This window comes from Mauremys reevesii, linkage group 2 (genome assembly GCF_016161935.1).
Source record: "Mauremys reevesii isolate NIE-2019 linkage group 2, ASM1616193v1, whole genome shotgun sequence".
Taxonomy (NCBI): domain Eukaryota; kingdom Metazoa; phylum Chordata; order Testudines; family Geoemydidae; genus Mauremys; species Mauremys reevesii.
In genome coordinates, this window is record NC_052624.1 from 201,887,206 (window position 1) to 201,913,484 (window position 26,279).

Here is a 26,279-nt window from a genome sequence, read left to right on the forward strand (position 1 = left end):
TAAGTTAGAAATTGGAGCAAGGAAGAACAATTAAAGCTAAGAGCTGTACTTTGGAAAACTTTGGAAAACTGTCTTTGAGAATTGTATAAGGAATGTGACCTCAGCTTGTGAAGTATAATACTATTCCACATTTTATACATTTTAATGGTCTTTAACATTTTATTGCTTTTTGCCCTTTATATCCTTTGTTTTCCTCCAGTGCTTGAAAGTCTCAGGAACAACTGACACTGTGTATTCTGTGTAAATGTTTTCAATAAATGAAAGATCTATTGCTGGTGAACAACTTGAACGTCATCTCTTTGCTATAAATTGCTGACTGTTTTACATTTTCAGAACACTAATTTGTGAATGAAATTAGACCCCTTCATGTATTTTTGTGCTTCTGAAAACTGAATCTGTAAAAAAGGCCCATTGTTACTGCTGATATCAGTTCCTTATGTTGTTCCAAGTCACATTTGCTTTATTCATTTGCAAATTCTCTCTTTGTTACTGACAGCACAGAAAGGCCAAAATAGTTGTGGGGAAGGAGAAAGGAATCAACTGGCTGCCCTACAGTATGAATCAGTAAAATTCCTGGCAAAGATCTGCTTTGAATCTTTATTGTATGTGTTGATATACAGTCCAGAAAATATTATGTCATTCTCTTGATCTAATTCATGGCTGACTTCAGATAATTGTTGTCTTCATGTCCCAAAAGTTCTTTGTTTTCTAATTCTGGGATGAATAGTTTTTTTCTTCCCTAAACTACTCAAGCTTTCCTGGAATACAGGACAGAGGCTTCATATCAATTAACCCTGTTTTGAAAGGAGCTATCTAAGACTTAAATGGTCCCCATTACCATAGACTCTGAAAACTTAATATATTTATCCTCACAATACATCTGTGAGGTAGGGAACTACTATTATTCCCATTTCACAGATAAGGACAGAGAGAGTTGTCCAAAGGCACACAGGAAGTCTGTAGCAGAGCAGGGAATTGCAGCTGATCACTCAAATCCCAGGTTAATGTCCTAACCCCTGGACAATTCTTTGAATTACATGAGTAGGATCGTTTCTTGCAATCTCATTTCTTTGGGATTATTGGACATCAGTTCATTTACAATACATTTGTTGCTTATTTTGTCTATGCTATTGAAAATTAGGTAGAAAATTAGTCTCACTACTGGATACTGCATTTTGCCTCTTCAGATGTTAGATATGTTTTAGTTCGGTAGTTTGTTTCTGTTTTTAATAGATCTGATGGATCAATTACTGGTATTATTTAAAAAATGCAATGAAAAACTGATGCACTATTAAGGCTGTACAGTTTAAAATCACACAGTCTGGAAATGCAAAGATTAAGGTTTCAGCAGCCATGTTAACTTGGCCATCTTGCAAAACCTGTATGTGACACCAGGAGTAGTCAATAGGCGGACCATGGGCCAAATTCAGGCTGCCAGACGCTTTTGAACAGACCCTGAAATCTTTTCATTTACTTATTATCATTATTGTTGTTTTTTATTATTATTTTCTCTGGAGACTGGACCTTGACTATACCTTTGACCAAGAAATTTGGACCTTGACAAAAAATAATTGACTTCCTCTTCTGAATATATTTGTACAATGTTGCTGTACATGGAGATAAAAAAATAACAGGAACAAAAAATAATATAATATAAAATTATAGAAAAAAATTTGCTTTTCCTGATTTAGTGTGATTTTAGCTTTAACTTTAAAGTTATGTTTTAATTTCCTAGGGTTGGCTTTTTTTTTTTTTTTTTAGGAAGAAAGGATGAAAATTGGAGTAGGGGATTCAGAACCTTAGAAACAGAATACATAGAAACAGAATACACCCTGTGGCCCCTGGTGTCTTAAGAAGGTCTGTTTCCAGTAAAAGAAAAAGATAGCAGCCATGCATCTCATTTTACCAAAATAAAGCCATCACTGAAAGCTCTGAATTGCTCAAACAAGTTTTTTCCCCAAATAGCTTGAAGAACTCTGAACTTTGGTTTCCACACACGTTTGATAGCATTGATATGGATTGCTTGAGGCTCAGAACAACTACTGAAACAAAGGGTCAGAGCAAAAAATCTAGTGTTACAGTAACTGAGCCATATAATATATTTGCAAACTTGCCTTGTGTATCTGGGTCCTGCCTACCTGGAAAGAAACTGCTTGTAACATGAAACAATAATTAATAGTATGGTCATACATTTTATGCAAAATGGTGCACAAGTTACAAGTCTATCTGAGATGAGTACTTTGTATGTGGAAGGCACTCAGATACTATGATGACAGGTGGCAGTATTAAACATATACGATAGATGCGGTTTCCTAGACAAGTTTGGGCCTATAAGGGTCTATGGAGTTATGCTGTTTTGCCAGCAAGGGGAGGCAGGTGAAACTGAAATGTAGAATTCCAGGGCTCACAATCCTCTTCTTTAGCCTTGTTTTTCTCTCGGCAGCAGCAGGCTTGGACCCATTCTTGATTCTTGGGTCTAAAGAGAGCTTTAAAACAACGCTGACTCTAGTATAACGTAGGCTTTATACACTGCTCAGTTAAGCCCCCTTTCTGTGTGGCTGTATGCACAGGCAACTGAATGGGCAGTCTCCTCTTGAAGTGCGGGGAGTCTTTGAGACACTGCCTTTTTGTCCTGGCTATCTCGCAACACAATGACTAAAACAGCAACATTAAAAAAAAAACGATGTTTTTTCTTATTTGTTTCAATTTTGTAAATTAAACTTATCAATTAAAATGTGAAATTACAGCCATCCGTCCAAAGGGCTACATTCCCTTAAATCAAATAAAACCAATACGTTCATTGTGTCTTGCGCTGTGAGCTGAGAGGGAATGGGGATTTTTCATTCTGCGAAAACTGGTGAAATTTTGAACTTTTTTGTTCCTCAGTGGAATGGGGAAAAAAGCTGCACAATTTTGTATAGAATGACCCTCCATCTGGCCAGGTGGGAAACTGCTCCCCAGGGACCTCTGCCTGACTTCCATTGGAATTTTGTCAAAATTGGTATGTTCCCCTTGGAATATTTTGATGAATCAGCATTTTCTGATCGGTAATATCTATACAATTGTTACTCTATTGGGACTTGTGACAAAGGGGTTTCATTTAAGGCAGTGGTGCCCAACCTTATTACACAGGAGGGCCCCATAAACCTAAGAACAACCTTGTGGGAGGTCAAACATTCTACATATTTTAATAAGATTTAAAGTTACCTGTATTGACTTATATTTGAAGTTCAGCTTGTTTTGTATGTATTCAGATGGGTGGTTTCTGTGTATAGTATTGGCTATTTACCCATTTGTGTAAATTAAAATGATGACAACATGATGACAAAATGCTAATGAATCGGCTGTTAGTATATTGTGCTGACACGTGAGCCTTATGAACTGCTCTGGTGGGCCATGTATGGCCCGCAGGCCAGGCGCTCCTAATTTAAGGGGAATGTGGAGTACTACTACCTGAGTAGCCTAATAAATATACCTTCTGGGTACTGGGGAGCGCAGTGAGGAGTGCCCTTTGCTACACCCATAGAATAGGTACATTCACCACTCCTTCCATGCTCCATACCTACCTCGTTCCAGGCATACATGCTCAACCTGTGCTCCGAACTTAAAATATAGCAGCCTCCTGAGCTGGGTGCACTGAGTGGAGAGGGGTAAGTGTTTGTTCCCTGGGCATTCTTCTTCTCTCCTCAGTGCTTCCATACAGGAAAGGTTATAACGTGACTTTGTAGTGCACTGAATTGTATAAGACAGATCATTTTCTATCCTGGGTGTCTGAGGCTGCAGGTATTAGTCGAGTCTCAATACTTTTGAGTTTCCTCTTTGCTAGAATGAAAGCATGTTTCACGTTAATACTGAGTAGCTTTGCTGTTACTGCGTTGCTCAGCTCCTTTTGTTCTAGGGAGAGGAACAAGACAAGGCTGTGCTTTGTTTCTCTACCTCTTAGTCATTGATGCTGAGCCTGGGCGCATGAAACAATAAAACAATTGGAGGAGCATTCAAAAGGTCCTCCTTTGGGCACTATCACACGATTTGGTTGACCCCATTTAGTGGCTCAAAAAACAAGGGAAATTTTCAAAGCAGTGTGTGGACAGTGCATGTTCTTTGAAAATATAATCTCCTTAATGGGTGCCCAAACTGCCTGGATGCTCAGGTTTTATTAGGCATCCAGGCACTGGCACTTTCTGACCGCTGTATGCTCTCCAAGTGCTGTTGTTTCCTTATTTTCAGTTCTCCGCCTGGTCCTAGGTTACTGCAGACACTTCAGTAATAGTCTCATGAGACACCTGTGGCATCCAGAGTCACATAAGGATTAATGAAACAAACAAACAAAAATTGGAATAGATTTAAGTCCTCATACTTCAGGGAATAAGTCAACTCCGATCATTGGGGGTTAGTAACTTATTCCATTATGCCCACTGTGGAGTTTCTTGTGCTTTCATCTGAATAATCTGGCACTGGCCATTGTTGGGGCCAGGAGCAGTACATTGATCCAATATGGCAATTCCTATGCTCCTAGGCATACAAATCCTGAATAATTTGGTGTTGGGTGTGTATATCTATATGAAAATGATTTGTAGTTTGTAATCCTGTGGATCATGGCATTTTGATAGTGCTAAAGGCAAAAAGCTCGCTGATTGTCTGACATCAGTTATGTTCCTGCCAATTCCCTGAAATGATTCAGGGGCAAGGATTCCCAGTGTAGTGGAATGGGGGTGGCACTGCAGGAAAAAAAGGGATCAAGATTGGTGACCCCATTCAAGGGATCCACAACCCCCGAGTACTGTGGAGCTGTCATTTCTGTGCCACAGCAGGCAAGGGTTTAGAGGGGTGAGGAAGAAGAAAGGGCAGCATGAGTGAACTTGCTGATCCACAGGTTTGTTGGCCATGTTCCACTGTGGAAGGGAAGTGCATTTACTGAGGCCCTGTGGCAGTGTTGCCACACAGCAATCTGCGGGTGAGTGGGTGGATTCCTTCTTTCCTCTAGTCCCTGAAGAAAACCACTTGGGCTGTGTGCTGAGATAAGTATTTGATTCTTAATTCTTCTCTGTTATTCAGCCAAGTCATCCAGCATTTTTGTGGCTCAAGCGTTAATGTGAAACGCTCTGCCACATCCAGATTGCAATCCTTGCTACTAGGGACATACAGTTCTCTTTGCTTGCTCGGTAACATCATTTTGGTACCAGCCACCCATTTCTTTAGCCTCCTTATGCTAACTTTTATTGATGGGCATGACCAAAGGCAAAGTCATTACAAACTAGAGTGGCAGGCTTCAAAACTGCCACGCTCTGAATACTTAAGAGTAAGAAGTACATTTCAGTTTGGTATTAACTTAGTGTTCCAGGTGTAGATCTTATTCAAGGTCAAATTGGTGTATTTTGAACACTGTTCATTTCCTGATACTGCACAGTGTTTTACTGTGGGAACCTCTCATGTTTTGGACAAGTGGGCAGCTGAGTAACCAGAGGAGAACAAATTAAAGACAAAATTTGTGTTATGTAAAGGGCTGGACAATGATCAGAAAAAGCGTGTATGCTTGTTTAGGTTAACAACAGGGTCTCTTTCTTCCTTGCTTTCTCATAGTTGTCACTCTTGCAGCTGTAAAGCAGAAAGGGGAAAAAAAGAACAGGCAGCATTATTAAATCAATATATTCATTTCTTTGTGGGATCTTTGTCTACAAATGGGAAATAGACACAATCCCTGGTTAAATATTTTAGCAAATGAACTTCAGTGAACCAATCTAAATTGTTTAGTTGGGAAATTCATCCTGCAAAATGTACACAAGTCAATGATATGGTGATGGACTCTAATCGAATAGTTAAGGAATAAAACAACAAGAATTGCATATGTGAAACTTCCTTTCTTCCCTGAGGAGAATATATGTGATAGATCTAATGTAGTCTATTGTGCTGGATTTTAGTGAGAAAAGGTTAAGTTAGATCAATGTCTTACACAATCTAGACACAGTTGCATACTGGTTTACTTTTATGAAATACAGTCTCTTTCTCCAGATGCTCTGTTATCTTATGGTGCCTTAGATGCTGTAGAGTGATATGACTGAAAAGTTACCCTTTTGCCTTTATTGGGCTCATCTAGTTCTGGGAGCATCTCCCTGCCCCCAAGACAGTAAATAATGCCATATTTCACTGATTTTTTTTTTTTGGCAGTGTGGGGGTGGAAGAGAGTCCTTGCACTCATCACACTGAGTAGCACAAGAACACTTTAACTTAGAAGGGAACATTCTACTGTAAAGCCATGAGACTCATTTGGTTTTAATGGATTTATACTCAAGGAGGGCTTGACCTTGCCCACTACGGAGCAATTCCTAAACTCCTTCAACTCCCACCAAATTGCCAGTGGCCAAATGTATCTATAGTTTAACTTCATTGGCTTGAAGATAATCAGAGATTAATTTGGCCTACTGGGAGTTGCGAGTGCTCAGCATCTTGCAGGATCAAACCCCGAGTCATTTGTTTTAGTCTGGATCCATAGGCTAAATGAAACTTTAGCTCCATTACTCTGTTTGTATCTTCCGAAAGATCCACCATGTGATCAACTGTCACAAGTTTCATTATCTGTGTAATTATGGATCTGAAGCCAGTGAAATGTTTGATTAGGAGGAAATGGGGGAGCGGGGAGGAGGGCTGGAAGAGGTTCAGTTGAAAACTGCTTTGCTACAGTTTTTGAACTCAATCCTAATATGACTTGAGGTTTTGGAATGACATTTTCATACAACACATCTCTTTAGTGCCTTTTTCCTTGGCACAAATCCATGGATTTAAGCTGTGGATGGAGGTCATTGCGGGTAGGCTGTGTTGCATGTAATTGTAGCCAGTGTAATGAATGACCCTGGAGGTGACAGAAAGCTGATGAAGGCTGGCTGATATTGGGAAGCCTAAGTGATTGACAGCAAATATTGAATGCTAGAGACTTCTGATTGCTGGAAAATGATGTAAATGAGGAATATTTGTCTAATCCTCTCACCTCCTCCATTTAGGCTCCATCTATGTTTCTCAGGAAAAAAAATAAAAGGAAGGGCATATTCTTCTTATGCTCATACCAGTAACTCAGGAGTAAAAGCAGAGTAAGTGAGAGGAGAATCAGGACCATATTCAGCACATGGCATGCAAGGATATCAACGAGAATGACAGAAATAAATTTTCAGTGTTACAGAAATACCCATCTGCTTCCAGTTAAAACATCTAATGAGAACAAGAAATAAGGACTGTGCTTAATTCAGCATTTATAGTTTATAGCTCCGCTCCCTCCTGTCCTCTTTAATGTTTTGAATACAATACAATTGAAAACACACTGAGCACTATTCAGATTGTGTTTCAGAACATTAGGATTTTGCCACATTTTGAGCTGAAGTTAAGATTTAAACTGAACTAAAATCCTTCCTTCAGGCTTTTCATGGGAGTGTAATTACCATACAAAGACTTTGGTTAAATTGTAGTCCTATTTAGCTCTGCCTTAGAAAACCAAAACACAGCTATTAAAAGCTTTCTTTGTATGTGCTATAGAAACTTAAGAAACTAATGAAAGAAGGCATTTGTTATTGGAAATACAATTGGAATTATTTTTATTGAAATAATCATGAACATAATTCTTTATAATGGGAAGAAAAATCCTTTCAGGACCAGCCTGAAATAGCCTCTCTGCTACAGCAGTAAAGATACGATTGCTTCTGGCACTTTTAATATGCCAGGCCAGGAGCAGGGTCTTAGTTGTAACCGGTCATTTTTAATCTTTAAACACAGCCTGGAACTCCAGAATTGTTTCTCTTTATCAACGTTACTTCTGACTTTAATGTCTGCAGGGGAAAGGGAGCAACTTGCAAATCTCAGCCTGATAAACACAAACAGTATTATCACAAACGGTATTATCACTTTGAAGTGAGTTTAGTTTGCTGGAATATATTTTATAGAGAAAAGTTGGAAAACAGTTAAAAGGAACTAAGGGGCTGTAACAGTGACTTATCTTCTCTCTGTCAGATGTAGCTACTTTTTCAGTTTACTTCTTGCTGGAGTGTAGTTTAACCCTCCAACTGCACCAAAAATCTACCTCTTCCAGTCTAACAAGAGTCCAAATCCTTCACCCTGTCTTTTTCCAAGGTCATAGGCATCCCCCAAGGGTCGATCTATTTTTCCCACGACTAGGGTACAACAGCAATACCCCTCAGAATCCAAAGGGGGTGTTAAACCATCTAAACTCCAGCCTTAGGGCCCTCAGCCATGAAATAGCATCAGGTTAAGCCACTAAATCTCTGCCACTTTTCTTCCCCAGTGCTCTTACTTTGCCACAGCCCCTTCGTTGTCCTCTAAGGAGTTAGCTCTTTCTGGCCTTCATGTTCTTGCTAAAATAATACCTCCTCCTCATGATATCATATCCTGCCATCTGTCCACATGTCCAGTCCCTCTCCCTAGGTTTTCCCAAGCCATGTCCCTAGCACTCCAAACTCTTTCCTAGTCTCTCAGTAAAAAAGCTCATGGCAGATCTCAGTCCCCACCTGGTCGCTTAGTTCTTATAAGAGCAGGGTGCTTATTTGTATATCTGCCCTTTTCCCAGCATTGTTCATTGTAGGATCCTATTATTCTCATTCTCAAATTCTCATACAATTTACATTGCCTCTGGGAATTATAAACCCCCAAATGCTTTGGTTCTGCACTGAACTGGAAATAGGGTCATGATACTGTAGCCTGCCTTAAAGGGACAGCACACTTGTTACAAGGATAATTGTGCATTAGTGCTATAACAACAGAGGTTAGATTTAGCCACCCATTCCCATACCAGCACTACTATCGTGACCCTTGGTTTTCTGTAGAGTTTAAGATTTCATTAGAAAAAAAATCATTAGCTATTAATTTGGGGATGGTAACTGTTTTGCTGTGCATGGAGTTGGTCTCTGTCCCCCTCTAGTGGTTGGATTATGGCTAATGATCCTCTATTGCCTTCAAACTAACAATTATCCCTTTATTTCAAGCAGTCAACTCATCCAGGGGCCTTGTTCTGAGTGGAAGTAATAAATGAGTGGTGCATACTGCCCCCATTCATATCAGTGTACTGTTTTGAAGCAAGATGGTGACAACTTAAACCATTATTTACAATTTCATCAATATTTACAATTTCTTGGGCCCAGAATAGCCAGAGCTCACTGCATTCCAGCTAATACCATCTCTCTTTCCAAACATGCCATTCTACTACTGTGCCACAAACTGCAGAAGGTGGGAGGCAACAAAAGAAGAATCCTCCTTATGTTTTATAGAGCTGCAGAAGAGCAGAGAACCAGGGCCTAAAATTCAATCTTTATGGGGATGTACAGGAGCATGAATGAAGCTTAGAGATTCAAAGTACATTGTCCAAATCATTAGTATTTCTGCATCTGTGAATTCCAATTAAAGGTCACCTTCCACAGAAATCGGGTACCAGTTATGTAAGTCTTCCATTCCTAGGCACTTTAAATTTGCCTCCTGGATTTCATTTGTTTTCACTGTGAAAATAGGTTTCAGTTTCCGCCCTTAAAAATAACTATTTTATTCTTCACTAATGATCCAGATATGACATGGAATGAAAGTGCTATTGCACTCTTACAAGATCTGTAAGATAATGCAGAAGTCATTTCATAAAGGTAACTTATTCTCAACATATCTTTTCCATTTTCCAAACTCTGTAGGACAGGGGTTCTCAAATTTCATTGCATCGTGACCCCCTTCTGACAACAAAAATTACTACATGACCCCAGGATGGGGGACCCAAGCCTGAGTCCATCTGATTCCCACTGCCCTGGGTGGGGAAGGGGTCAAAGCCGAAGCCCAAGGGCTGCAGCCCCAGAAAGGGGGCCTGTAGCCTGTGCCCTACTGCCTGGGGCTGAATCCCTCAGGCTTTGGCCCCGGGCGGTGCGGCTCGGGCTTCAGCAACCCACTTTGGGGTCCCGTCCCACAGTTTGAGAAGTGCTGCTCTAGGACATACATGGGGAGGCAGACATTTGCTATGAAACCCTATATGATCACATGTGTATCCAGCAATAACCATTACTTTTTGTTTTAATCAGTCATCTTATTATATTACTGGTATTCATTTTTGTTTTTTAAGGTTTGTTTCCCGCTATTTTAAATCTGGCTAGCCATGCTCATATCAACACCAATGCCACCTGTGGTGAGAAAGGACCAGAGATGTTCTGCAAACTTGTGGAACATGTGCCGGGCCGACCTCTACGCAATGCACAGTGCAGGGTGTGTGACCACAACAGTGCTAATCCCAAAGGCAAGTTTATGATGTTATATCTTTTTGTTCCCTTTCCACACTTTCACAAGACTGTGTGTAAGGTACATGTCTGCCAGGAATACTTACTAATGTTAGTCTGTATTGTTGTGTATGGAATTGACCTTTGTGCAGAGTGCCAGCATGAGGCCTATGTACCACTTAAGCCCTCAGGATAGGCTTAATAGTGACTTTCTGCAGAGGGGTCAATTTCACCCTAGATGCGCTTTATGGATGATTGTTATGAGGAGAAAAATATTCAGCATGCAGCTTAAAAATACTAAGTAAGAAAAAAAATAGGATAATGACATTTATTCTTAAGAGACTTATTTTGTTATTTAAAAACAGAACAGCACCCTATCTCCAATGCTATAGATGGTACGAATAACTGGTGGCAAAGTCCCAGCATTCAGAATGGGAGGGAATACCATTGGGTCACCATCACCCTGGATCTAAGACAGGTGAGTAATACCAGATGTGTAAAAGAATGTATTTTCTATGTGACATAAGCCTAATCAAATGATTGCAGCTGTACTTGATAGTTTTTAGGTACCCAGACAATTAGCAATTAATTATGAATAGGTACTATACAGTCACGACAGAATTTAGATGAAGGTAAGATCTGACGGATCAGTCTATTTAATTTAAACAACCATGTTTTGTCAATCAGTTGTTTAAAAACATATTACTTTGACAGTGTTTGAAATTGTAGTCCTATCATGTTGAAATGGGAATTAAATTTTCTGTTTACCAAAACATATACTTTCCCTTGATGAGCATGGAATATTTTAATAAAGGGAGTAAATGTTTTGGTGTAAGATCTAGCCAAAAAGTGCTTGGAGGCTATTGTAAGATAACAGAGTGCAGTATGCATCCAGTTACAAGCAGCCTTTGATCTGCAGTAAGTACGATAATCAAGGTACTGGATTTTGGAGGAAGTAAGTAAGTTAGAGAGTGACTTTGGCTTTGAGAATAACTGAACATAAATCAAGTATTGTTTAATAGTTCTCAGAACATAAACTTTTCAGTTAGTTTTACATTATCTAACTTATGACAACTTTTTCATATTGTTGCTATCTTTCAGCTTATTTACATTAAATACAAAAATGTGGTAATACAATGTAATTGTTAACAAGAAGTTCAAAGTTATGGTTCTCAGAGCAACTAAAACACACAAATACACATCTTTTTATGGATGAACTCTCAGGAACAGAAAATGATACACACATGCGATGGGACTGAGTTAACACTGCCGTCAGAACTGTAGCTTTTAGATTAATTGACTCTGCTCTTACTCTGCAACCTTAATATTGCACTAACATAGCTTATGGCAATCTCTCCCCCCTCCATTTATTTATTTATTTTTGGTAAAAAAAAATGGCCTACCCTTAACTTTAGCATTTAAATGGTCCCCATTAAGCGCTGATGCTGAAACATAGGGAAAAAGAGGGCTGATTTCCCACTTTTCCTGCTGCTACTGGTATTGGCTTTGATCATCTTCTACTCAGGAGGCAACTCCAGAGAAGAAAACTCTGGGAGAGTTCATTGTGGAGTTTTTCCCCCAAATTGTTCTGAGGCCTAGGGCTTATACCCCTGATTAATGAGCAATGGTTCTGTGCCCACCCAACCAAACACACAGAACCCGAGGAAATCACAGGAGACCAGGTCTGTCTGTGGTGAAGATAGTTCCTTGGCACTGGCTCGGTGGCTCCCTTACAATGCAGCTTGGAGTCATGCTACCAGGTTCCCCCTCACCTCTCCTAGGTCTGAGGCTCCATGAACCTTTTGCCAGCTTGTCCAGAGGGTTTGGATGCATGACAGGCCTCCACAAAAGAGGTGACAAAACCAATTTCGAGGAACGGTTGTTTATTTTTAAAGAAAGGTGCTTCTGAGAGTGTGTGTAAAATGTATCAGTCTTCAATGAACCTTTTCATTGCCCAACATAAGTTCTGTGAAAATCAGGGCTCATGGATCTTTAACCACCACAAGGTGGGTGGATAACACTAGAACACATCTAAAATCATGGAGAAATTCGGCTCATTGACAAAATGCAGATTTGTGAATTACAGTTGGTAACAAGGTTTTGCCAGGACTTGCAGTTTTGAAAGTTTGAAAGTTAAAATGGAAGCTTTGTCTGAGACGCCTTATAAAAGAAGCAAAGAATCCTGTGGCACCTTATAGACTAACAGACGTCTGTTAGTCTATAAGGTGCCACAGGATTCTTTGCTGCTTTTACAGATCCAGACTAACACGGCTACCCCTCCGATACTTATAAAAGAAGCAAGGGCTGAACTAGTATTTAGTTTTCTGTTTAATTAGGAAGCAGCATTGCGCTGTGGAAACATAACCACAGAATATCATTTGTCAGCTACAGAGTATTTAGATGGGAATTTCTTGTTGTTTGCACAGTTTGCTTTGTGTTTGGTTTGTAAATGAACAAACAGGAAGGAAGTAGCAGAGGGGGGTCTTAGCTTTTTGTCCTCCCATAATACTCTGCCAAATGGCTCTCCCATAATATTTGTACTCTGAAAACAAACCAGCTGACCTGACCTCTAACTCCTTTATTCTCCCTGGCCTATGCACTATTGATGGTGCCTCAAATACATATCTTTTCTCTTCTGACACATGCTCAGATTCGTTAATTTGGTTTGAAAAGGTTTCTCCTGTGAGAAGCCTTTCCTCTGTTTCCTTAGAGCACTTGAAAGAGAAAAGACATTTAGGGCTATGTAACCTGAATGTAAATTACTACTCCACCAGGAAGGATTTTGGTTAATAAAGATTGCTTGGGGTCAATGAGTTATTAGAGCTTGATTTGTTAATGTTAATACAAAGCAATGTAATGTGAGTGTTAATACTGAGCAAGTCAGTGCACGTAAAGGGTAACAAAGGAAACTTAATGCATGCATGAATAGTTTTAGGGATTTTTGGTAAATGTTTATTTCTAAAGGTTGATTGTGAATGGATTAGAAATATTCCTCTAGCAGTATTTTGCATTTTCTATTTTAATGTACATTTTAAAGAATCAATGTCTGTAACTGTGTACATTGCTCTCTATGCTTGGTATCAATACTGTCAGTTACCATATATCTGTGCCATATATCTCCCATCTCTTCAGTTAGTTACAGTTTATTTTTGTTTACAAAACTTAAGTGTTTTGTGATGTGAATAATTGTTATTTATCATCCATTCTGAATGGATGATAAATGAAACACTGATTGGGATGGCTAGCTATGTACTTTGCACAGTATTGTAATCCAACTGTCATAGAGTTGATGAATTCTAGTGTGTGTATAGCCTAGTGTTGAGGCAGGGTATACACACCCTGCCTCAACCCTGGGGCAGATCCTTTCAGCTGATGTAATTGTGATCACTCCACCGAGGTCAGCTGACACCAGCTGAGAATTTGCTGCCATGTAATCACTAGGTTCTACTGGCTGGAGGTTCCAGGAAGCAGAAATAAAAATCAACTATGTTCTAGCTTGCACCTAGGTTTTTGTAGTTGAGACACAGCTGGGCAGAACAGCAGCATGACGGATGCTAGTTAAAAGAAGAGTGCTGGCTAATAAGATGGTTACATTGTTCGTTAGATCTTTGCCTTTTTGGAATCTCTTTTTTATGTGCAGACAAAGTTAAGCATTTTGTAGGGCTAGCAAAGTGGGTACTTTATGAAACTTCAATACACGACATGGATCATAAAACTAGGTACACAGTATTGTGGCATATCTCTCAGCCTGTCAGGACCCAGATGTATGATGCTTTATATGTCTGTAGATATATACATATGCATTGCTAGGATTCAAGATTGTGGAAGAAGATTGAACAGTGAGGTACAGACACTCCCCGAGTTATGTAAACCCGACGTACAAAAATCTGAGCTTATGGAAAAAGTTCTGTAAGCTAGAAATAAGAGGGTTTTTGTTTTGTTTTTTGCGTAATGGTTGGAGATATGTTTCCGACTTACGCAAAATTTGAGTTACACAAGGTGTTCCGAAACGGATCGCTTGCGTAAGTTGGGAAGCGTCTGTACTGCATTGGTATATAAAATATTGGGATTTGATTCATGGTCTTTTGCTCCCTGTTCTGGCAGTACTATAGAGGCCAAATGCCAAGCCTCAAATTAAGGGAGAAGCAGCACCTTTATGCTCAACAGTAGCTGCTTTGGCTAATTTTTTAGAAATAATTAATAGCTATTGTTGTTGTTGTTGTTATTAAATGCCACAAATGTGTTTTGCATTGCTGAGTTGAGGTTGTGTGTGTATTGTGCACTGTTCAATGAGAAACAGTTTTCTCATTATTACTATTTATTATGGCTGAGATTTTCAAAGCTGGTTAAGGGTATTAGGTGCCTTTGAAAATCCCAGTTCATCATTATTACAATGTAATACACAGGTTCCTGTCAGCATTGGGGGCCCCCACTGGGCTGGGTGCAGGGCAAACACAAAAGAGAGTTCCTGCTGCAAAGAGCTATTCCTGAATTTGAAAGTAAATCCCATTATTCTAATATGGTCTTGGATAACAGGATGTCAAAATAGCTAAGCTTCTGATAAATGAATTACTCTTAAATATTTAATATATTCTAAATTACTATGTAGAAGTTAGCATACCATTAATTTGTAGTTTCTGCTATAGATAAATCAAATATCATTATAATAATACCGGTACTTACAATTTGTATAGAGATTTCATCTTGAAATCACTGTTCAACAAGTGATTTCTGTAAGGCCAGATCCCTAGCTGACATAAATTGTCAATGCTCCATGCTTCAATGGAGCGATGCCAATTTACATCAGCTGAAGATCTGTCTCAGGCTTTGGCTACACTTGCACTTCAAAGCGCTGCCGCGGCAGCGCTTTGAAGCGCTAAGTGTAGTCAAAGCGCCAGCGCTGGGAGAGAGCTCTCCCAGCGCTGGGGCTTTGACCACACTGGCGCTTTGCAGCGCCGCAATTTGCAGCGCTGGAGAGGGTGTGTTTTCACACCCTGCTGCAGCGCTGCAAATTTGCAAGTGTAGCCAAGGCCTCAGAATCTTTATGTTGCTTTAAAACTGGTGGACTCTTTTAATATATGTGTGGTGTTCGCCCTTTATCATTATTTAGAACATTTTGTTGATTGAAATCAACTGAAGGATCAATATCGTAAAACAAAGCTAGTTCAGGAATTTAGAATCGCTTTTCAATTGAGATTACAACATACTATAATGTCACTTTAACTTCTCTGAATAAAAACCAGAACGCACTTCTTCATGGGTTTCTGAGTTTCTTATAGGAGCCTGAAACAATCATAGTTTCTGAAACAAATATTGAAGGGTACAGGCTGATGCTAGGAATATCTCCCAGCATTTTCTGCTTATTAAAAGTTTGCATAAATTTAGTTTAGATTTTTTTTTGCAAGTAAAATCTGAATCTTAAGCATAACAGACTTCTCTGGTAACAAGGTTTAGTTGTACTTACAACACTGAGCAGAGTGGATTTTGCCATCCATTAAAAAGGCATAACATAGTTGCCCTTTGTATATGTTTTAACCACAAGTCTTGTCAAGCCATTGTGAAAAAGTACTATTCTTTTCTCTAAATTGCCTTTTTTGGAGTTTCATGGTACATGTTTCTGTGCTCTTACCCTGAAGGGAAGATTTAAAGTAACTTATTAAGATTAGCAGGAACCAGTCTGAAAAAACGAGTACATTCTTCAGGGCTCATTTATTGTGCAGTCTTGTGCATTATGTGGTAGGCATCACACTACTGTGGTTTTAGCAGGATATGGAAAAGGACAGTTAATGAGATCCTGAAATTCAGTAGAGTGTCCTAGCCCTAATATTCACTTTTTGGGAGGGAGATAGCACAATATTGTGAGGTTTGGATTAGGATGTGGATTTGAACTTTCCAACTGGTCCCATTTTATATAACCAATAGAACGCTCCTGAAATTTGGGGTCATCAGAATTGTCTAGGTTGGATTCACCTTTTATACTAGTCTTTCATTTCTGGTCTGTGGAGCTCAAGTACTTTTGGTTACAAAAGAGATGGGGTTTTGTGGCCTCTTTTTACAGTAGTCTTCATTTATGCAAATCAAAAAACTACTGCACCACTGGGAGTTCCTATGCAAGAGAGGCCTGTGGCTAAACTTGCCGAGATAGGAACAGGTCAGGATTTTAGAGCAATGACAATAATCTCTGGAGGAAGTTTAAATAGCATCTGCTGTATTGGCTATTGCCAGTCCAATTAGTCTCTCACTCTCTTGAGCTGTGGAATGTGCAAAATTGCCTGAGGATTAGGTGGGAAAAGTTTACTTTTTAGTTTAAAAATGGCAATAATTCTGCTTAAAGAATGAAAATACACCTCATTCAGCTGGATCTGTGTTTAGGGAAACAAATAATACCAACAGTTGCTGGCAATTTTGGAGAATTGCTAAATAAAACCGAATTAAGTGATAAGGTCTTAATGGCTTTGTGCATCTATAGACTTGCGACTCTTTTTAGTACAAGGTTATTTGTTTGGTCTTTGCCCTGGGTCCTGAATGCATTTCCAATCCATAGTTGCCTGGGGATCACTAAGTTGCTTTGCCCTTTTTACCCTTGTAGTCCAGTAAAGAAATCAGTTCTGGGAAAGTTGCAAAGTCAAATTAAAATGCACAAATGATTAACTCTCACAGCACAGCTGTGCAAACTAGTTTATCATGAGACATTAGTAGACACAGAATGATTGAAAGGGTATGTGGGGAAGCTTGTAAATCACCAGCAGTGTTAACCTTAAGAGTTAATAAAAAAAAAAATCTTGCTAGAAAATGTTCTGAGAATTGTATAAAATGATTTTCATTTTACAGAGTTTCCAGTATAGCAGCCACTCAAGTTATGGTTTGGGAGTGGGGAGTGTTTGCAGAGACTAGAGAGCCTGAGGCCTCACAAGCCTCTGGATGTTGAGGTTCTGCAGGGATGGGACCACACACAGCTGCGGCCATTGAAGATGTCCATAGAGATGAATGTGTCTGTGTGCTGCTTCATTCATGCTTCTCCCTGGCAGCACAGCCTCTGAAGGAACCATGAGGCAATGACTGGATGTTTCATGACTGCTCAATAGCAGCTGGACCTTGAAAACTTGAAAAATGTGTGTAGTCCCTTCTCCATGAATCTCCAGTGGAGCGGCATCCAGAGAGTTTCAGTGAGGGGGAAACAGTGCTATGGAAGCAGCCTCTCCATGATGGGGTAGCAGGAGCACTCCTGCCCTTGGTTATCATATTTTAAGAAGCAAAGATGTATAAATATCAAGATGATATAAAATGTACAGTGTATGGCATTGCATTCAGTTATAATATTTAATAAAATACTTCTCATTAAGAATTCCGTTAAATATCTATTTTTACAAAGTGGCCAAGTTTTCCTGTGTTGTTGGTGTTTTGTGTCCTATGAATTCACTTAGGAAGACATAATAGAGGGAAGGGCAACGGACAGGACATAGCATTATTTATTTAAGTGCTATGTGTTTTACATGGAGTGGAACCCAGACGCTCCAATGGAGAAAGATTGGGCTGACCATGCATATGCAACCACATTTTCAAAACCATCCAGCTATTTTTGGGTACTTCTGTTCTTGGTTGCCCAACTTTAGATGTCTTGTGTCTGATTTTCAGAAGTATCAAATATCCTAAGCTCTTATTGATGTCACTTGGACTTCTGGGTACTCAGGACTTTTGAAAATCTGGCCCTTGAGGTCTCAAGGAAGGCACCCAAAATCAGCTGCCATGTTTCAAAATGTTGACTTTAAATAACACACACTTTATAAGAGTCAACAATATAAGTTCATAACCTCTGTGAAAATTCCTTTGTTTGACTGAGCCCGCCTCAAGAAACTTGATATTCAAAATAGATTAAACGTACATAATTCTTGTAATATTGTTTATTTTCATTCCCATAGCAGTGACTTAGTTAGTGTGTGATGAAGGATAACTTGTTATTGTTGCTTGTTGAAACTGGATTTAAAACTAGCCACATCAGCTGCAGTTTGGCGAGACTATAACAGCTCTAGAAAAAACCCTGTGTAATCAAAAGTAGCTCATTTGTTGTTCAGCCAACTGTGTAATAAGCAAGAGGCAGTTTAGTTGACTATAGCCAACAGTGAGTTTAAAAAAAAAGGTATAATGGGTTTCAAGTAAAGCAAAGGGAGTGAATATCATTTTTTACAGTTACAAACAAATTTGGGGTCCAATGTACAACCTTTATTCATGGGAGCAACTTAATTGACTTCAAAGGGAGTTACAGGTGCTTTGCAACTCTCAGGGTAAGTCCACAAAACCCTTGATCTTTTGTCTTCTAAAGTTACCAAAAATTCCCTTTCAGGAACTTATACTGTACCCACTGAAATAAATGGCAAAACTCCAATGGACTTAAGTTGTAGCAGACAAGGACTTAAGTGATAATACCCCCGATTCTCCTTTTACATACACCAGGTGTAACTCCATTGATGTCCATTACATCAGGATAAAATCAGTGTGAGATAAGAATCAGGCCACTGTGTATGGAACACTGAAGTTGCCCAATTCAGCTTCTGCTTGATTTCTGTTTCCTTCCATGCTGAAAGGAATGTCAGTACAGTATTTGATTTTCACTAAAGGAGCCTGTTGGTAGCAAATAACTTTTTCAAATGGGATCCTTAAATGGACTAGGAGCCTTACATTCTTATATAGAGCCTTATATTCTTGGTAATGACCTGACCTTGTTTGGTTTTTGAAACTGTACTGTAGTAGAGAGGGTTTAAAAATATGTAGATTTTTCTCTTACTCTAGGAGTAGTGTTCTAATGATAAGCCATGATCCTGATTTTCTTCTTGCTGACACCAAAGTAACTCCACTGAAATCAGTGGGCCAGATTCTTTGTTGGTGCAAAATAGCATCTTATTAGGCTCAACTGAAGCCAGTGAAAGTATGCTTATTTACACCTGCTGAGTATCTGGTCCAAAGAGTAAAACTGGAGTGCAGGAGAAAAGAATCAGGTCCTGTGGGTATCAAGTTATAAGAAGATACTCACACCCAAAGCAAACCTGATAAAATTTGTCTTATTACTAGTTTAGCATTGGTAGGTGTGAACTGCTCCATTTTGGCCAAAATTTGTGGGGGGGATATTTATTCTCTTCCCCCACCCCCAAATATAGATATATGAGAGAGAGAGAGAGAGACAGAGAGAGGCACCTGAAAAACATTTTGGGAGGAGGGGCAGTGTTCAAAAGCAGTTTACTAAATTGCCCACATAGTGATTAAATAACATTTTTTTCTGTCTAATCATGGCTTGGTAGCAGAGAGAGAACATTAAACTATTGACTACTATCTCATCAACCTTCAAAAACTTCATTTAGGCATTAATGCATTTAGGCTGTATTCTGGAGTGGACGAGGGGTGGTGGAAGTGCTGTGGTGTGAGCAGGGTGTGGTAGAACTAGAACCGATGTACTTAGTGATCCTGGCTGACGGAATGGCTCCTTTGGAGCCGTTATCCATTGGCACAAGTTAGCTTTAAGGCTGCTCTAAATTGCACTGGGGACTGGTTTGGCTCCTGGCAGCCCTCAGGATTGAGGGCAGGAAAGGTGATATAAAAAGCCACCTCTCCCCTCCCCCTGCTTTCTCTCAAGTGTGCTGAATGCTGCTGTAGTGCATCTGAGGATCTGGCTTTGAGTATAAACCCGTAAGAAATAGTTCAAACATAGATTTTGCATTTTAAATGACTTGCCATTCTTAGTCAGAGTAGGGGCATGATGCCATATGTGTATTGCTCATCTTGTACTATACAATCTTATTTACCTTTCAGTGCTTCTGTTTAGATCAGGATATTGCTTAAATGACTTCACATTTACTGTAATATATCTGCAGATGCACCATAGGATGAAAATATTTGGGAGGAAATGCGCAGAATAGGATCTTCCATACAGGGCTTTAAAAACTGAACAGAGTGTAGACACTTATTACTGAGTGGATTAATGTCACCAGACAAATTTAAAATAATGGTGTCCCATCTGCATATGCTCAGAAAAATTCACTGTAGAGACTGGATGCCACCAAAGCTGAGAGAAACATATCCAGCTCTTCCTGAGCTACTATGGATCAAAAAAATATTTCAACTCAGTATTATAAAATGATGCAATAAATATGTCTGGTCACTTTCTGCATGGGTCACATATTAGAATTTTGCAACAAAGTGATTCACACTTCTGGTAAAACCAATGAAAAATCATGTTGGTTTTTGTCAAATATTTGTACTGAAAGCTTTATCCAAAGTCTCTCCTGGCAAACGTTACTGAATCCCCAGGCAAAATACATAATACTTCTTAAAATGTTCATTTATTTCAGAACCAAATTGACCACCTGGTGCTTGTTTTATATGGTAGTATCAAGTGTTAAAAGTTTTTGCTTGAATTTTGTTTAGGTCTTTCAAGTTGCATATGTCATCATCAAAGCTGCTAATGCTCCCCGACCTGGAAACTGGATTTTGGAACGTTCAGTGGATGGCACTGAATTCAGACCATGGCAGTATTATGCAATTAGTGACACAGAGTGCTTAACTCGTTATAATGTAACACCAAGACTTGGGCCTCCTACTTACAAGAGAGATGATGAAGTGATCTGTACCTCTTATTATTCCAGGCTAGTTCCATTAGAACATGGAGAGGTATGCTGTCTGTTTTTGCACTTGTAATTTGTGAGCATGAATGTGGACTAATTGCAAGTTTCAGAAATTTTAAATTACAGTTGCACAATTTATTCCTTACAACATTGTCAGGTGCTTTGGATTGTTATGATGCCTTTAATGATAGTATCTCTGTTTCATTTACCAATATAACAACTTTAAAAAAATGTTAGGAAAAATATCTTTGGCTCTGCGTATTCTAGTTATAAACTCTTTGTTGTATCTCTTCACATAATTTGATTATGGCTACTAATTGTGAATTAGACACTTCATCTTGAAAGAATAAAACATAGAGAATTTATGTACAGCCAGGTGTTTAATTTAAAAAAGAACATCTCTTCTTTAGGAGCACCTGGTTTTGTAAGATAAAGCTGCAAATGCTGTCTGAAATGCTCTGCACAGCTGGAACTGGAAAACAAGCCCTGGCATTGTTTCAGGGACAGAGCATAATTAAAAGAGCTATGCATTGTGCAGGCTCACTGTTGATTGTTCTTTCTTTAACTAAGACTATTCATAGTACTTATGATGAGCCAGGTTATCAGAAAGCCCATATATTCCCTTATTACAAAAATAATATATTTTAAAACATTTTCTGTTGAAACATTTTTAATGCATTGGACAAAACTGAAAATATAGGAGAAAAAACCTCTGTGTATGAGGAAATATACATACAAAGCAGAACACAGCTGATAAATTAGTTATGAAATTAGTTATGAAAAAAATGAACAGCTAGTTTTACATCTTACCATATAAATCTTTGCAGACTGCACGAGACATTTTGTGACGGATAAATACTGTACTCCTTGCTCACTGTGAGTGTCTCTTCCACATCTGTGAGCAGAAGGGTACCAAATGTAGTAGATCCAGACTAGTGCATAGAAGGCAAGGAATGATCTTCAGCATACTTCCTCTCCTTCCCCTTTCTTTTGACCCTTCAGAAGTCCCACCACAAGTGGATTCTGTGAACTGGTAATGGTGGTGCCAGGAAGATGTGACTCATAAATCAGGCAGTTAATATTATTAATATTGAAATTGTGAATAGAATGCACAATTGATTTGATGTCTCTGTTGATACATTGTACCCAATAACCCCATTTTGTTTGTTTTTGTGGGTTTTTAACTCTTGATAGAAAGACGTTAGTTATCATAACCGGGTTATAATTAAGTATCTAGTGAAGTCAGTCCCTCTCTCTAGATTCACACTTCGTTGATCAATGGTAGACCTAGTGCTGATGATCCTTCACAAAGACTATTGGAGTTTACTTCTGCACGATATATCCGTCTTCGCCTGCAACGTATTAGAACCCTTAATGCTGACCTCATGACTCTTAGCCACCATGATCCTAAAGACCTTGATCCCATTGTTACCAGAAGGGTAAGCTGATCTTTTGTATCTATTGTTCACCACACTGGACAGTAAAGGCTAAGTACTGTCCATCTTGATGAGGGACTAGAACCTCAACATTCACGATCAGTAAGGTTTCATGAGGTTGTTAAGTAAACATTGCCTTCTCTGAAATGTTACCACCAACTGTAAGCCTGCAGGGGACAGCTGTTCCAAAGAAAGATTTTTCAAAGTTTTTTTTCCTTCAGATGAATTGCCATTTAGCTACTAACCATGAGGTAGCATTGCTAACATTTCATAAGCAAAGATAAATACGTGATTTGTTTGATGAAAATGTCACTTTAGGCAAAAAGTAAATATATGAGTTACGTTTCATGTTAGGGTACAGTAATTTTTGATGTATTAAGTATTTCAGTTGCTAATGTGTTGATACATGAAATGTATTACTTGAAAACAGTAACTTGGTGTGAATTACAATGCTGTCTAATGGATGGAGGATTTTTTTTAAAGTGGATCCTTTTGCCAATTTGTCTTTAAGCCCAAGGGTATTTATTAATATTAATATATACCATTTATATAGAACTTGGAAATATTATCTTATCCTATTTTACACATCCCTGAGACACAAAGAGGTTGAACTGACTTGCTCAAGACCTCACAGGGAGTGAGGGACACAGCCACTAGTCAGTTCACTGAGTAGGGCATGCTGCCTGTTAAGTTTAGCTGGATGCAGTACTACACAAATTAACCAGTGTGTCCCTTTCTTCTTCGTAATCTAGTTGTTTGTCCCCCTGGTTTACTTGACCATGACACATTGGGTAAAACATCAATGATTTCATGTATTCACTTGCTAAAGTCTTTCGATTGTTTGTGTGACTATACAGCATGGAGGACCTCATCTGTTGAGGAGAGGGGAATGTGGAGAGTATCTCCAATAAATAGGTTCTCTCCCTTTAAAAATGTCACCAGACTTTAAATCTGAATTCAAAGGGGAATATTTGATTCCAAGGGGAATCTTTGTCCCCCGCCCCTTGCTTTTTAATAGCTCCAAACATTCCAGGGACAGAAGGGTCCATTGTGATTAGCTAGTCTGACCTCCTGTACAACACAAGCCATAGAACAGTCCCCAGAGTAATTCCTAGAGCATATTGTTTAGAAAAAAACATTAAATCCTGATTTAAAAATTGAGACAACACCATGACCTTGGTAAATTCTTCCATTGGTTAATTGCTCTCACCATTTAAAAATGTACACCTTATTTCCAGTCTGAATTTGTTTAGCTTCAACTTCCAGCCATGGAATCATGTTATACCTTTTTCTGCTAAACTGAAGAGCTCATTATCAAATATTTTTCCCCATGTAGGTACTTATAGACAGTTATCAAGTCACCTGACCCTTCTCTTTTTTAAGCTAATTAGACTGAGCTCTCTGAGTATATCACAAGGCATGATTTCTAATTCTTTGATCATTCTCAAGGCTCTTCTCTGAACTTTCTCCAATTTATCAACATCCTTTTGAATAGGCATCACAGCTGGACACAGTATTTCATTAGTGGTCACACCACTGCCAAATATAGAGACAAAAAATAACCTCTCTACTGCAACTTAAGATTCTCCTGTTTATTCATCCCAGGATCTCATTAACTCTTTAGCTCTCACTGGGAGCTCATGGTCAGCTGATTATCCACCATAACTCCCAAATCTTTTTCAGAGTCACTGCTTCCCAAGAAATAGTCCCCCCATCCTCTAAGTATGGCCTACATTCTTTGTTCAGATCTGTACCTTTACATTTAACCATATTAAAATGCAGATTGTTTGCTTGCACCCAGCTTACCAAGTGAACCAGATCGCTTTGAATCAGTGACCTGTCTTCTTCATTATTTACCATTCCTCCATTTTTTGTGTCATCTGCGATCTTTATTAGTGATGATTTTGTTTTCTTTGTGATCACTGATAAAAATGTTAAATTGAGGAGGGCCAAGAACTGATCCCTGCAGGGCCGCACTGGAATCACACATGCTTGATGATGCTTCCCTGTATACAATTACATTTTAAGACATGTCATTTAGCCAGATTTTAATCCATTTAATGTGTACCATGTTACTTTTATATCTTTCTAGTCTTTTAATCAAAATGTTGTGCAGTACCAAGTCAAATGTCTTAGCCTTTGGCTACACTTGAAAGTTGCAGCGCTGGGAGTTACAGCGCTGGTCGTGCAGCTGTGTAGGAACAGCGCTGGTGTGTGGCCACACTCACAGCTACCAGCGCTGGTGTGTGGCCACATTTGCAGCATTTGCAGCGCTGTTGGGAGTGATGCCTTATGGGCAGCTATCCCAGCGTTCAAATGGCAGCAACCTGCTTTTCAAAAGAGGGGGGTGGGGTGGGGCTGTAGTGTGACAGGGAGCGGGGGGAGAGAGAGAGGGGGGATTTTTGGAGCCAACACTGTGTGTTTAGCTTCCTGCCTTGAAAAATCAGAAAATGTTCGCGACCCCTTAGTCTTAACTCTTAATTGCAAACAGCCTGCATCCAAATGGACTCCCCGCTGTTTCTCTGTCAAGCAAACACTCCCTGCCTGCCTCATTATCTCATTTGATTGTTCACAGCCAGGTACAGATTGATCAAAGCAAACAGGAGCTGTGTTATAAGCAGCTCCGGGATCAACGGAGCTCCCCGTTCACAACAAAACAAAGAGAGGCTGCATAACAAAACAAACAGAGTAATTTATAAAAGCATTCTGGGATATCTGCTAATACCCGGGAGGCCAATAACAGCGCTGGTGTGTGTCCACACTTGACGAGCAGTGCTGGATCACCAGTGCTGCAATCGTTACACCCCAACCAGACCAGGTGTACAGCCAGCGCTGCAGCCAGGGAGTTGCAGCACTGGATGTGCCTTGTAGGTGTGGACGGTTACTAATTGCAGCGCTGGAAAGCCTCCACCAGCGCTGCAACTTTCAAGTGTAGCCAAACCCTTATAGAAATCTATTACATTAACACTATTATCTTTATCAACCAAACTTGTAATCTCATCAGAAATATACCAAGTTAATTTGACAGCATCTATTTCCCATAAACTCAGACTAATTTCCATTAATTACATTACCCGCCTTTAATTCTTTATTAGTTGAGTCCCATATCAGCTGCATTATTGTCTTGCCTGGGATTGATGTCAGGCTGACAGGCCTATAAACCTGAGTCATCCTGTTTACCCTTTTTAAAAACTGTCACATTAGGTTTCTTCCAGTCTTCTGGAACTTCCCTAGTGGTCCAAGACCTACTGAAAATCAACAGTAACTGTCCAGCAAGCTACTCATCCAGCTGTTTTAAAATTCTTGGATGCAAGCTATCAGGATCTGCTGATTTAAAAATGTCTGACTTTAGTAGCTTCTGTTTAACATTTTCCAGTGATACTAGTGGAATTGAAAGAGTAATATCTTACTGTGTGAAGAGACTATATCATCTGGTTTTATCTCAAATACAGAACAGAAATATTTATTAAACACTTTTGGCTTTTCTGCATTATTGTTTATAAGTCTACCATTTACATCTAATAATGGCTCAGTTGCATTGTCAGAATTCTTTTTGTTGCTAATGTATTTAAAAATCTTCTTATTGTCCTTAATTCTGCTGGCCATAAGTTTCTCCATGTGTTCCTTTGTCTCCCTTTTCTATTTTCTACAATTCCTAACTTCTGATTTACATTCATTACTATCTACTTTCCCTTTCTTCTATTTGTTATATATTATATTTTATTTTTTCCTCTAAATCAGGTCGTTTTCTTTAACCAGCACAGCCTTTTCCCTCAGTTGTGGGATTGTAGCTTTTTGGGCATCTAGTAAAGTGTTCTTAAATGATTCTCAATTATTATTCACATTTTTCTGGTTAAATTCTTCCTCTGAGCTTATTTGGCTCATAATTGTTTTCACCTTTGTGAAATTGGCCCTATTAAAACACCAAATATATATGTTACTGGTCTGGACTTGATTCTGCTTGCACATTACAAATGTGATCAAGTCAT

General features: G+C 39.1%; 1 protein-coding gene across 2 annotated transcripts in view; it reads left to right on the forward strand.

Annotated features, from left to right (window-relative positions):
• The window catches only part of LAMA1 (laminin subunit alpha 1), a 142,603-nt gene that overhangs the window by 20,211 nt on the left and 96,113 nt on the right, over window positions 1-26,279 (forward strand). For both annotated transcript variants that reach the window (XM_039527579.1, XM_039527580.1), the window contains exons 2-5: window positions 10,091-10,261; window positions 10,607-10,719; window positions 20,658-20,900; window positions 22,114-22,293. In XM_039527579.1, coding sequence (XP_039383513.1) covers window positions 10,091-10,261; window positions 10,607-10,719; window positions 20,658-20,900; window positions 22,114-22,293 — 707 coding nt within the window. The remainder of the gene's footprint in view (window positions 1-10,090; window positions 10,262-10,606; window positions 10,720-20,657; window positions 20,901-22,113; window positions 22,294-26,279) is intronic.